The sequence below is a fragment of the Setaria viridis genome, chromosome 3, assembly GCF_005286985.2.
Source record: "Setaria viridis chromosome 3, Setaria_viridis_v4.0, whole genome shotgun sequence".
Taxonomy (NCBI): Eukaryota; Viridiplantae; Streptophyta; class Magnoliopsida; order Poales; family Poaceae; genus Setaria; species Setaria viridis.
Window position 1 is genome coordinate 23712821 of NC_048265.2, and position 14200 is coordinate 23727020.

At 44.6% G+C, this 14200-nt stretch overlaps 1 protein-coding gene across 1 annotated transcript; it reads right to left on the bottom strand.

Moving 5' to 3' along the window:
• Positions 1–6260: 6260 nt before the first annotated feature.
• On the bottom strand, positions 6261–6926 carry LOC140222200 (uncharacterized). Its single transcript, XM_072292395.1, has one exon. The coding sequence runs from the start codon at positions 6924–6926 to the stop codon at positions 6261–6263; it is 666 nt and encodes a 221-aa protein (XP_072148496.1).
• Between the last annotated feature and the right edge of the window lie 7274 nt (positions 6927–14200).

The window sequence follows — 14200 nt, forward strand, 5'->3', positions numbered from 1 at the left end:
GGTGAGTGGTTCCAGAGAATACAACAAGTCCACCGAGTTAAACAACTTAACCATTTAGTTCGGCCGGAAAAACAAATCATCAGAGTTTTACAAGGTTTCAAAAGAAACAACCGAAGGTAAAACCACTAGCGGAAGCAAACGTCGGGGTCGGACATCCCTGGTGAAGCCAACCGGGACATCACTGATCCCTCTCCTCGCCGTCCGAGGAGGGATCCCACTCGACCGTCCAACCCGGAGGGAGCTGGGGCAGCCAAGTGCCAGCGGAAGAGGGCTCAGGAGCAGCAACTTCACCTGAAAAATAGGAGCCAGAATAATGCTGAGCTACTAAGCTCAACAAGACTTAACCGGCAGGGAGTAACTACTCCACAAAACTAGACATGCCAGGCTCTTTGGCTGAGGGGGTTTGTTTGCCAAGAAGCACTAAGTAAAATCCTATTTTTCAAGTTTTAGCTCAGGTTCTAAGTTCATTTTCCGGTCTAAGTTTTGCATCCTATTCTAAACAATCATAGAACCAACCAAAGGTATATATAACATCATCAAAACCATGTCATCATCATATTTCCTTCTTACTCAGGGTAGCATGGCGATCAAGCAGTCTCAAACTGTGAGAGGCAGACGAATCGATTTAAGTTTTTTTTAACCATGCATGGTGAACCTAACCTCACGACATCCGCGCACCCGGAGGTCGCTTCCTGTGTCGGCCTTCCCCATCAATCCCCTAACCCGTGTCGGGCCCATTTCCTTTGGTGCAAGGTTCCACAGACCCGGCCTCTGCCGTTCTGTGACCACGCTTGCCACCACGTGCGACAACCAGCAGGGGAAACTCCGTTCCAAGAATAATGGGGCGACCGCTCATGTCTAGGTTCAATCCGGTACTAGGCTTCCTCATCCCATACTAAGTATGAGGTTAGTACTTTCAAACACTTGATCACGAACACCACCACTGTTGGGCCTTAGCAAGTTTCATAGACAGACGGGGCGATCAACCGACCACCAAAGAGTTACCCAAAACCCTGCCCCATCCATCGTCCTTACAGTTGTGACAGGAGGAAGACAACCAACTCCTACAACTCGCGAGTGATAGGAAATCACTTAACTTTTACCGCTTCCTGTTTAAGCAAAGCAGCTACTCGATCCAACAGCTAGTGTTCAGATCATGGGAAAACTAAGTCATGCGTCTATGGTTCCAAACAACTCCTAAACGTAAATGCACAAGCAAGATGCAGAAGGCATGCGCAAGTCTGGAAAACATAGGGATTTCATGCATCCGGGGCTTGCCTTTGAACGAGGAGGAAGGGAAAGGGTCTTCTGCTGGGGCGGCTTCGGCTTCTGGAGGCGGGAGCTCGGCTACCACTCCTTTTTCTGGCGCCGGGTACAACTCGTAGCCGTCGGCGAGATGCAGCTCTACACGAATGCAATGCAAGAGTTAGCATTTAGACGGTTATTTCAACAGCAACACTTGCAAGTCTGAGCCCAGAAACTTGCGACAAGTTACAGGAGGGTGGGGGGGGGGGGTTCAAGGGAGTTTGATGAAGATCAAGAGGTAAGGGTCGGAGGAAGGGAACTTATGATCTGACCCTTAATCTAGAGGATTTGGTGTGTTAGGGGTCCTCAGACTCAACGCTGAAAGGTCCCCAAGTTTTACACCTACACCCTCGGTTCGAAGAAAAAGGATACAGCCGAGTCCTCGGGCGAGGCGGAGAAGGGTCGGCGGAACGGACAGGGTCGGGCGAGACGGAACCGGGGTCGGGCGGGTAAGAGGGGTCGGGCGGATAAGAGGGGTCGGGCGAAGCGGACAAGGGGTCGGTAGCTTACCTTCTTCTCACAAGGAAAGCTTGGGGTCGGCAAAGAACAGGTTCGGGCGGAGGAACTGGAACACTAAGACTTGCGGCGGAGATGTCCGGCGGTGCTCCGGCGGCGGCGGTGCTTCTTGTGGATCACAAGTAAGCTCTCACGCAGCACGGAGGAGCAAGCGGCTGGGTGGATTGGGGAATACGGTGTGGAGTGGAGAGGAGAGTTCCTCAGGGACTTAGCGTTGTGGCGCTGTGAGCTCGAGCAGGGAGCAAGAGAAAAGGCAGCTAGGGCAAGGGGAACTCCGGCGGGGCTTGCGCATTCCCTTTTATAGCGGCGCGGGAGTGAGAAGGGGAGCGGCGCGATTGCCGGGGAAGACACAATGGAGTGCTCTGCCCGGGCGGCGATTGAGCGACGAGGGCGGTGGAGCAGGACTCCGGGGATGACGCCGGCGGTCATTGGGTGCTGGCGTCAGGGCGGCGCAGGCGCGGGTTTGTCGGTGGTTGAGATTTGGCGGAGGCGGGCGTCGTCGTGCGGTGGAGCTGATGGAAGTTACCGGGAAAATGGCGCTAGGAACGAGGGCGCACAGGTGAGAAGACAGGCGGGCTGCTGCTGCGCGGGCGAGCGCGAAGCAACACTCTGTTGGGGCGGCTTCTGACAGGGCGGGAAAAGGAGCTGTCGCTGCCGTGGTCGGGGTTGGCGGAGGAGGAATCGTCGGGTAGCGAAGACCGGGCGGCGCGACTGTGGCGAAGTGACGGAAAAGATGGGCGACATCGGGCTCTGCAGCCGGGATCTGGCGATGTGATGATGGGCGCGGGCGGCGAGGTGCTGCAGAAAGGTTGCAGAGGGGCTTCCGCTGCGATTGGGGAAGGGGGCGCGAGAATCCATTCAGTCGCGGGCCGGAGACGACGCGGAGCGGCGGGCGTCGGAGGAGTTGAGCCACGCGGCGGGGGAACTCTGAAGCGAGCATGCAACTCGAGTGCGCCTGTCGCGGGGGATCTGGGAGAAAAGATCTCGTGGGCCCACCGGTCAGATTGAAGGGAGGTGTTGGGGAAAGACTCAGAAGGATCCGGCGGGTGAGTTGGGGTCGGCGGGGTCAGAACTGGAGGCCCGCGGAGAGGGGTCGGGTCTCAGGGGTCGGGACCGGTCGGGAGGTTGAACACTTAGGCTTGAAAAACTAAGACAGGTGATCAGGGGCTCAGATTAAGATTAACTCGGGAGTTTTCGGGGTCGGTCGTCACAGCACACACAATAGGATTACTGATGTAAGTATATAATACCCATAGATCTGGTGTGCGCCTCATGCTTTGGTTGTGGAAGAGGCTTCGTCAACGGATCAGCAACATTCAAATCTGTGTGCACCTTGCAAATCCTCACACCACCTCGATCAATGATCTCGCATATGAGGTTATAGCGCCACAGTATATGTTTGGACTTTTGGTGTGATCTAGGCTCCTTTGCCAGTGCAATGGCTCCACTATTATCACAATAGAGATCCACTGGACTGGACGTGCTAGGGACAACACCCAACTCAGAAACAAATTTTTTGATCCAAACAACTTCCTTTGCAGCTTCAGAAGCTGCAATATACTCAGCCTCTGTCATTGAATCAGCTACTGTCTCTTGCTTGGAACTTTTTCAGCTCACTGCCCCTCCATTGAGGCAGAACACAAAATCGGACTGCGATTTGGAATCATCCTTGTATGTTTGAAAGATAGCGTCAGTGTAACCTGTTACAATGAGCTCTTCTTCACCTTCAAACACTTGGAACGCATCCTTAGTTCTTCTAAAGTACTTAAGGATGCTCTTTACAATTGTCTAATGAGCCTCACCATATTCTGATTGATACTTACTTGTAACACTTAGAGTATAGGAGACATCTAGGCGCATGCATAGCATGGCATACATGATGGATCCAATAGCCGAAGAATAAGGTGTTGAAGGATACTGATCCTATCTAATAGTAATGCCATATGACATTAGCAAGAAACCTTTCTTAGAATCTTGCATATTGACCGATTCAATATCTTATCAATGTATGTGTCTTGGCTTAATCCAATTAGTCTCTTCGATCTATCATATAGATCTTTATGCCCAAAATATATACCGCTTCTCCTAAAATCTTTCATTGAGAAACTCTTTCTTAATGAAGATTTCACGACCTCAAGCATTGGAATATCATTCCCAATCAGCAATATGTCATCTACATATAGGACCAGAAAAACAAGTGCACTCCCACTAACCTTCTTGTAAATACAAGACTCTTCTACATTCTTGATAAAACCAAACCCTTTGACCACTTCATCAAACTGAAGATTCCAACTCCAAGATGCTTGCTTCAATCCATAAATGGACTTTTGAAGTTTGCATATCTTCCCAATATTTTTAGGATTGACAAAACCCTCAGGCTGTGTCATGTACACATCCTCGCTTAGGTTTCCATTAAGGAAAGCGATTTTGACATCCATTTGTCATATCTCATAATCAAAATATGCAGCAATTGCTAGGAGAATCCGAACGGACTTTAGCATTGCGACGGGTGAATACGTTTCATCATAATCAACACCTTGAATTTGTTTGAAACCTTTCTCCATCAATCGTGCTTTATAAATGTGAACATTTCCATCCATGACTATCTTTTTCTTAAAAACCCATTTATAATCGATAGGTCTCACACCGTCGATCGGATTAAGCAAGTTCCAAACTTGATTGTCATGCATGGATTGTATCTCGGATTCCATGGCTCCAAGCCATTTCTCAGAGTTGCTCCAAGCCATTTCTCAGAGTTGGGTCCCATCATTGATTCCATGTAGGTCATGGGCTCATCATTGTCCAACAATAATATGTCATGTTGCTCCGTAGTTAGGAGTGTCAACTTTTGAGTCGTGCGACGTACCCTCGTAGACCTTCATGGGGCTGGTGCTTCAACAACGGATTGCACAACTTCATCTTGTACATCTTGTGTAGGTTCGATGGGTGCTGATAGGTGTTTCTAGAACTTGTTCAAGTTGCACCTTGCTCCCACTAACTTCTTTTGAGAGAAACTCTTTTTCCAAGAAGACACCATTGCGAGTGACAAACACTTTGCGTTCCGCTCTATTATAATAATAATATACTTTAGTTTCTCTCGGATACCCCACAAAGAAGAATTTGTCTAACATCAAACGTTTGACATAAGCCTCACATCCCCAAACTTTGAGGAAAGACAATTTAAGATGCTTCCCGGTCCACATCTCATATGGTGTCTTCTAAAAAGACTTAGTTGGAACCCTGTTTACTGTAAACGTAGCAATTTCTAGAGCATAACCCCAAAAAGATAGTGGAAGATCAGTCTGGCTCATCATCAACCTAACCATGTCTAACAAGGTTCAGTTCCACTGCTTAAAAACCCAATTCCATTGAGGCGTTCTAGGCAGAGTCAACTATGGAACAATTCCACATTATTTTTGATGATCATCGAATTCATGGCTCAAATATTCACCTCCACGATCATATCGCAGAAATTTAATTGTCTTGCCTAGTTGATTTTGTACTTCATTATGAAATTCTTTGAACTTTTCAAATGATTCAGACTTGTGCCTCATTAGGTAGATATACCTATATTTACTAAAGTCATCAGTGAAAATGATGAAGTACTAAAAACCACCTCTGGCTATAGAGCTCATTGGTCCACATACATCTGTATGTACAAGTCCCAACAAGTCACCTACCCTCTCACTTTGACTAGTGAAAGGTGCTTTAGTCATCTTCTCAAGCAAACAAGACTCGCATGTGTCAAGTGATTCAAAATCAAATGAGCTTAGCAATCCATCTTTATGGAGTTTTTCAATACGTTTCTCATTTATATGACCTAAGCGACAATGCCGAAAAAAAGTGGGATTCAAATCATTTGGTCGAGCCCTTTTTGCATTGATGTTACAGATAGATTTATCCTCAAGATCAAGAACATATAATCCATTTACCAATGGACAATGAGCATAGAAGATATCATTCTAATAAATTGAACAACATTTGTTCTTTATTACAAACTCATAACCATCAACTTCTTCCAAACATGAAGAAGAAATAATGTTATTACTTAAAAAAGAAATGCAATAACAATTATTCAATTCTAAAACTAATCCTCAGGGTAACGACAAGTGGTAAGTGCCGACCGCTATGACCGCAACCTTTGCTCCATGAACGACACGAACATCCAACTCACCTCTTGCAAACCTTCTAGTCTTACTTAGTCCCTGCAACGATTTGCAAGTGTGAATCATCAATCCAGTATCAAATACTTAAGATTCACTAGAAGATGTAGCAGTATTAATTTCTAGAACATTTATACATGAAGTGAAAGTCTCACTTCCCTTCGTCTTCTTCAGATCTTCCAAGTACTTCTTGTCGTTCCTGGACCAATGTCCCTTGAGATGACAGTGGAAGCATCATCATCAGAAGAATGGCCAGATTTTCCCTTTGACTTAGGCTTAGAGCTTGGGGGGCTCATGGGAACGACATTTCCCTTGCCTTTGCCTTTTGGGAGGTGTCAAATGCTTCCTCTTTTTGTTCTCCTTTTGAACCATCATCATGTGAGTGGGGTTTTTCTTAATGCTTTCCTCTGCTATCTTCAGCATGCCATGCAACTCAGCAAACGTTTTCTCCATGCCATTCATCTGATAGTTCAAAATGAACAGCTTGTAGCTCGCCGGGAGAAACTGGAGAATGACATCAATAGTCAGATCATCCTTTAGTTGAGAACCAAGTTTGTCCAAAGTCTCGATGTAACCAATCATTTTGATCACATGAGGACTAACTGGGCTACCTTCCGCCAGCTTGCACACAAACAAGAACTTTGAGATGTTGTACCTCTCAGCCCTAGCTTGGTTCTCAAACATTCCATGCAGCCTCCCAATCATAGTGTGAGCATCCACATGCTCATACTGCTTCTGCAGATTAGGGGACATAGTGGCAAGCATGAGACAACTCACATTGAGTGCATCATCAGGGTATGGTTGCTCAAGAACATACTCAGTTTTCTGTTGCCTGAGAACAATTATCAGGTTGCGGTACCAATCACTAAAGTTAGCTCCATTGAGCTTTTCCTTCTCAAGCACAAACCGCAAATTGAAACCGGAATTGTTACTAGCAGACATGATCTACAACATAGGATAAAAAATTGCAAAGTTTTTGCACTAAGTTATGTACCAATCTTCTATTAACCAAATTAATAAAAGACCATCCACTGTACAAACATTGTTTTCCCTCTAACGACATATAGTGGTCCAAGATCCATATTCACTAAAATCCTAGTGAGCTTTGGCTTCACTGCTAGAAACATAGTGACATAGGTAAACAATGAATTGTTAATCATATCTCTATATAACTCTTGTTTATTGGGTGGCATCCAATGCCTCGGCTCCCAACTCCATGCCATAAAGCCCAAAACCATTTTGATAGCTTTGTTGAGTTAACCAATACTATGCTTGTGAATGTCCAACATCCACCCTATTCATAATGATAGCTGATGGTTCTTTGCTTTGGCAAACCTACCACACAGCGATCAAAATTTTGTAGGTGCAGCTATTGGTAAAAGGCATAAAAAACTTAACTTTTCTGAGGAAAGTTATTCTATCATGACAAAGACATCCACCACATGTAAAACATGAACAGAATAGTAAGATAGAAAAGTAAACATCACTGACATATAATCATATCATATTGTGAATAGTATGGCCTTTGGAATCTTAGTGGTCTCCATCGCCATGGTTCCATCGTGATCTCCATTACCATTCTACCTGCCTTTGTGGTGATCACCATTGCCACCATGCTTGAAAGGCCTCCATGAATAGATGTAAAGCTACTACATCTAATTGCTGGTAAATAAATTACATGAGGGATCAAGCATCACAAGTCGACACACAGGTTGTTATACAATAATGGAACAATCTCAACCCGGTTGTGTTAACTTGTATGAATGCAGGCTGCACAAATGTTACACATAGATCATCACATGACATTGAGTCCATACCATTCACATCATACCCTGCAAATACTAGGATATATCTATAGCATATAGCAACAACGGATTGATCACATCAACCCAATTTCTGAGCCATTCATAATATCTCAATTTTCACTAGATTAATCATATTGATCAGTGCGATAGGTGTACATGAGAAGACCGCAACACATGATCTCGATCTGTTGGCTCAATCCACTGACTACGCACATGACTAGCCCTGATGGTGATTCCAGCCGGTGGGGACAAGTCACGCACACAACAGAGAAAGAGCACGAACTAATCTTTTTGGTCACATAATGCAATATACTCAAACCCGCTCCATCCCCTTATGACCAAATGATCTAATCAAATCGTGCAACATAAGATCCATCACATGAACCTAGCCGTAATAGGTCACATCTACTACCATCACATATCACCTTTATGTGCAAGATCCAGAACTACACAAGATGGCTCTGATGCCACTGGAGGGATACGGGTAGGCTACGCTAGCTATAACAATTACATCTACCGTTTCACCCAGGAGACTTGTGAGTAAAGGAGTCATGGATTGTTACCACTAGACGCTCAGCGCAGCAAAAGAATAGTTGGAGCATCCAGTCCAACGTAGATGCGCATCTATGTAGAGGAAGTAGTCAATCATGATCGCCTCCTCCTTGTCCTCACCCCAACAGCACCCTCACGCCGCCATAGCCGATCAGTGCAGAGCAGCGCCTCCACAGAGTCCACACGTATGGGGAAGGAACGTCGTGCGGTGGTGTGCTAGCGCGCATGGCAGGGGTCTCGGGGTCAGGCCGAGAGGAAGTGGCGGCTAGGGGTTGTGATGTGGTGGAATAGTGTGCCCCTAGCCCCACCCCTCATTTATAGAGCACACTAATGGGCTTCAAGGCTGAAGGCCCATTAGTTAGCCAATCCCTCATGGATTAATTATCATGTGGACCTTTAGTCTAAATTATTATGATTGCCCCTAGTCTGAATTATTATGATTGCCTCTTTGAGCACATCACCAATAACGTCTTCATAAAGCACAGTTTCTAATAGGAATAAAAGAGATGCAAGTGGTGACACCATTGGGTAGTGTATAGCGGTTAGGCAGTAACTTCATTTTTATCCCACCTCTCCTAATTTAAAATCCAGAACCCACCTCTCCTAATTTAAAATCCAGATTAGTGGTTGTGGGTGAGGGAGAGGCAGTGTGTTCAGGGCAATGGTGGTGAGGGCAGTGGTGGAGGATGGGCATGCAGGTGCAGCGTGTGGGACATGGAAGCACTGGCGGAGCTAGGTAGAGACCAAGGTGGGCCATGCCTCCCTGCTTGGAAGAAAGTTCTGAAGAAATGAAAGGGCATTAACTGCTAAGTATGCGTGCTATATGCAAATCATTGCCGATTCTTCTCGAGAAGTTCACATATTTGATTGCTTTTTCATACTAGTTATAATATATTTCCATGGAGTTAATTTGCGCTTACATAATATAGCACTTGAGTTATAGGTTGTTGAGATCACGATGAAATTGACCCCCTTGATCTTAATTGTAGCTCGACCACTGCATGCAAGGGAGCACAGTGAGTGGACACTCGAGACGGTGGTGACGAGAGAGGAAGAAGAAGAGTTACGAAGAGTATTTGCTTTTCTTTTTTTTTATGGAGGGGGGGTCATTGGGTACGCTTAAATTGAGAGAGTTCTCATCTTATATTGTCCATACAATGGGTTTCTAGTGACTAGACAGCAGATGCTAACATCTCCACCATAACCCAATTTTTTTTCTTGATGGCTGATAAAAGCCCACTGGAGGAAAACGCGGTATTAGTCCCGTTGGTAGGGGTCAAAGATCCTGAAAATCTATCCGAGATTAAATTTCTGAGACGAAATGACTTTAGTCTTGCTTGGTAAAACAAACCGGGACTAAAAAGTTTCAAAAAAATAAAAAAAGGACCCGGCTGCGCCGATCGCACCACCCGCGCAGCCGTCCGCCCATCCCGCGCCGCCGTTCGCTCTGAGGCCGAGGCCGTCTGCGCCGTCCGTTCCGAGGCCGAGACCGCCCGCCCGCGCCACCATCCGCTCTAAGGCCGAGGCCGTCTGCGCGCCCGAGGCCGCTCGCTCCTCATGCCAGAGGCCGCCCGCCCGCGCACCGTCCACTTCGCCTGGAAGAAAGGGAGAGGAGGAGAGAAATAAGGAAGAAGAGAGACTGCTACGCGAGATAAGGGAGGGGAGAGGATAAGTGGAGAGAGAGGGGGGCTAAAGGCCCCAGGATCTTTAGTCCCGGTTGAAAACACCAACCGGGACTAAAGATCCCCCTTTTGTCCTGGTTGGAATTTCCAACCAGGACTAAATCTTTAATCCCGGTTGGAATTACGAACCGGGACAAAAAGGGGGTCTTTTGTCCCAGTTGGAAAATTCCAACCGGGATAAAAGGTGGCGGCTTTAGTGCCTTTAGTGACTTTAGTGCCTTTAGTCCCAGGTTCAAAGTTAATCGGGACAAAAGTATCTGGACGGAAGGTCAGTTCTCTGCTAGTGGCTGTCAACAATAATGTTCGAAGCAGACCATTGTAAAAGAGTAAATTGCATTAATAGCTAGCCATTATACTTGTCGTGTGTAGAATCTGGCCATATTAGGTAGGAAAGCATAAACCATGACTATTAAAAGTCATCCGACTATGTCAATATACCATTAGCTACATAATTCTATGCATCTAAATGACATGTCATACGCGATGCTACCAATGATTGGTGGATGGTGGTCCAGTGTGGCCAAATCAAAGCAGACACATTCTGTTCGCAAATATTTTTGCAGTTATGCCATCCCTATCTCCAGTTCTTTTCCATGCATAACAATCCTATATTACGCACTGCGGGCGCATCGCTACACGAGGGGCTACATAGGATTGTCACTACATGCATCATAGTGAGTGCCTCACAATCCATAGAAATGTCACTAGAATAATCAGCCGTAATTATGAGCACCTATGCTGAGCCGTAGACTCCATTCGAGTCAACTCAAACTTGGATGAATATATATGGTCTACCACAAGTAACTTGACCGACTGAGGTACGCTTAGCTTACAAACATGTCATCATGCATATATCTAAAAATCAGTGTCACCCACGTATAATCTCTCAAACTGTAGTGCATGGTCTATGGGGAAAAGAATGGATTGCTTTGGTAGATCTACAAGGAATCAAGGATCATTGCCCGTCAGAGTCTTAGAGATCACATTTCTTCATCACACTATATGGATTAATGTCGTTTGGTTATTGTTTTTTTTTTTACTTTTTCCCCTTTCCCCTTCAAACAAAACTTTTGGTAAAGCTCTTGCCATCTTTTCTAGAGAAGGAAAAACATTTCTCCATGTTAGGAAGGTCTTCGAGGTCACGTAAAATGCTTGTAATGATTGGGGGGAAAATTATAGTAGTTGACCATATGACGATTATGCGGGAAGGAGTGTTTGCCGGCAATTTCGTCAATTATGGTGAAGAATAAGAGTACCTGCAATTTCGACTAACTAGATCCATTGTTAGTTGATGGCTTAATTCATTTCAGGTGAACAAACGACTGTCTAATTAAAGACCTTAGAAGGAGAGTGTAGCATATGTTTTTCAGAGCCAAGAAGAGAAAAGTAAGTGCTTGCTAAAATAGAAAACCAACCATTTCACTTCTCTAACAACTCTCCAAGAATAAGTTCCTCATTGAAATCTCAATGAGCTCATCCTTCTTTTTTCCTTTTTTCGTTTTGGGACTACTACATCACACTCCTAACACCCTGACCTAATTATGCACCTCTTTCGACAGATGGTCTCCTCCAGAAGGTGGCATGTGCACGTACAGTGTGCCCGGACCGGGAAAATTCTAGCTACCACATGCCCTCTCCAAACGCGCATGCAACACGCGGCGAAGAGGGACTGTAGTCACCTGTCAAATCACAAAAACCTGCTCGATCAGGCGGCGATACGACTACTCATTAGCTTGGTTTGGTGGTCGTCTGATCTCGCTGGCGGGGACCTCAACGTCTTCCCCACAGGCCACAGCAAATATCTCTGCCATGTGCCAAGTAAAGATCTCTCCGGCCACGCTGGCCTAGTCTGGAAGGGCCTGCGCACGGAAGGCCAACACACCGGCGAGGCAAAAAGATGCCGGTGGCCATTTCACTACGTCAGTGTCAAAGCTAATTGTCGTATACACCTGGCCTTTAATGAGATTTGAAGCTTTTGGACCAAAATTTTGTGTAGTACACCACACGTACGTAGCTTCTATTTGGTCTTCCGCACCAAATCACTAGCGAAAGCCTGAGGACCCGTCAGTATCCCTCCTTCAGTACCAGTTTCGCAACCTTCAGTGCCAGTTTCGCAACCGGTATTACTAGTTCGATACTAAAGAGTACCTTTAGTACCGGTTGAAATAACCGGTACTAAAGCGGACCCTTTAATATCGATTGAGGAATCCAATCGGTACTAATTTGCCTGCCATGTCTCGCGTGGCCGCGGCCAAATTAGTACCGATGGGTCTCGCAAACCGATACTGATTTATTTTTTTTGCTGCTTTTTCTCATTTTCTTTTCTATTTCTTTATTCTATATTAATTTATTTCCTTTATGTATACTAGTTCTAATACGCTAATATATATAAAGTTGTATTTATCTATAATATTACATTTGAGATACTATTATATATATAAAAACATATTGTGCATACACCTATATGAATAATATTACATTGCATCAACTTTCCAAGTTCAACATTTCGGATCAACTATTCTGAACCCGAGTCCTAACGGTGATGCAGATTTGATCCATCATTATGAAACTCCCCCGCTAGATTTACTACCTTGTCTAGAAAAAATCAAGAGTTATTCTTGAATTGCCCTGATTTTTTCCGTGCCGAGGAGTCTTTTCTTCATGTATATCATCTATGTAATTGGCAAAGGTTATTATATAATAGATCAATAGGTCTACATAATTAGAACTAATTTATTGTTAAGAATTTTGTATACGTACACTGAAGTCGTGGTCGGTCATATGCTTCGGACCTACAAAAGTATGGATGAACTCACATATGTAGTATCCACATAAATTATTCCCTGGCTCCTGTCTCAAACACTATATATATGTCAAAAGAAGTTATGAAATATTTGTTGTATTTAAGGAAGTGTCACGAGATGTGAAAATTCAACACATACCAGTAATTCAATCTTCAAATCAAGTTCCTCCTTGAATTCACCCATGTGATGTTGACAGAATCGAGCCCATGCTTTGTTCAGAATGTCTATAAGGTTTTTGTATTGATCTCTTGGTTTCCTCAAATAGTTCATGACATAGACCGCGCTTAGATCAGGCACGACAATAAGGAGTATTCAGTGGAAGCTATACAGTCAAAGCTAGTTAGTCTTATGTTTAACTGCTAGTTCGGAAAAAAAAGAGATGTGAAACACGCTCACTTGAAGTTGTACGGTAGAAGTATGTATTTCTTGTAATGTCGCTTGTCGAGGAACTTATATATGTTCTTCAAGGTCCAATTTGGTCTATCTCTTAGAGTTAACTCGTTTACAACATCGAAGTACATGAAGCCTACGTCATAGTATCCTTCCTCTGACAAGTTTGAATCTCCATCCTACATGATACAAAATCGAATAGGAGTTAAGACATCACACAATGACTAAAGCGGGGATTTTGAAGTTAGAGAAAATTAGAGACTTACAGAACCTAGGAACTGATGAGTGACTTGTCAAGTGTGTCTTGATTGTAAAGGAAATATAGTTCCTCTAGCAGCATATTTATAATGCCTTCGCCACAGAAATAATGTTAATCTCCAATTCGAACTTCGAGCATGAGTAAACCGTTGGCTGAAGCCCCCATGTACCATTGGTGCAATTTGTACATCTTCATTGGAAGACGGTTCACCAACTGCGGCCACACAAGCGGTTTCCCATACTCATATTTCCATTTAGCGGCCCCAAGGTGCTTTAGGACATGATCCTCCCCTCAAACTTGAGCTGGGGTGAGATTTGTATCTTTGACGAATTGAAGCAGGTTCTGATCAAACTCTGAAATCACCTTTGAAAGGATCGTGTGATGCCTAAAGGGGGGGTGAATAGGCTCGATCTTTAAAACCTGAAAATTCTTCGCAGCGGTGTTAAATAGGTCGGAACTTCCGATGTTGTGCCAGAACTTCCAACAGGTCGGAAATCCTGGTACAGGGGCGGAACTTCCGACAGAATAAAAACTACTGTTCAAAATTGAAAAACAAACGTGTTTTAGCAGATTCTATTTGAATCAAAAGTTTAGCAATGATATATAGAAACTACTGCAGGTGATCTTTATGAGAGAAACTTCACCAAAATGTAGATCGGCAAAAATCAAGCTCTAGGTCAACAAGAACTTGAAGAACACAATAAGCACACGAGATAAAGGATTT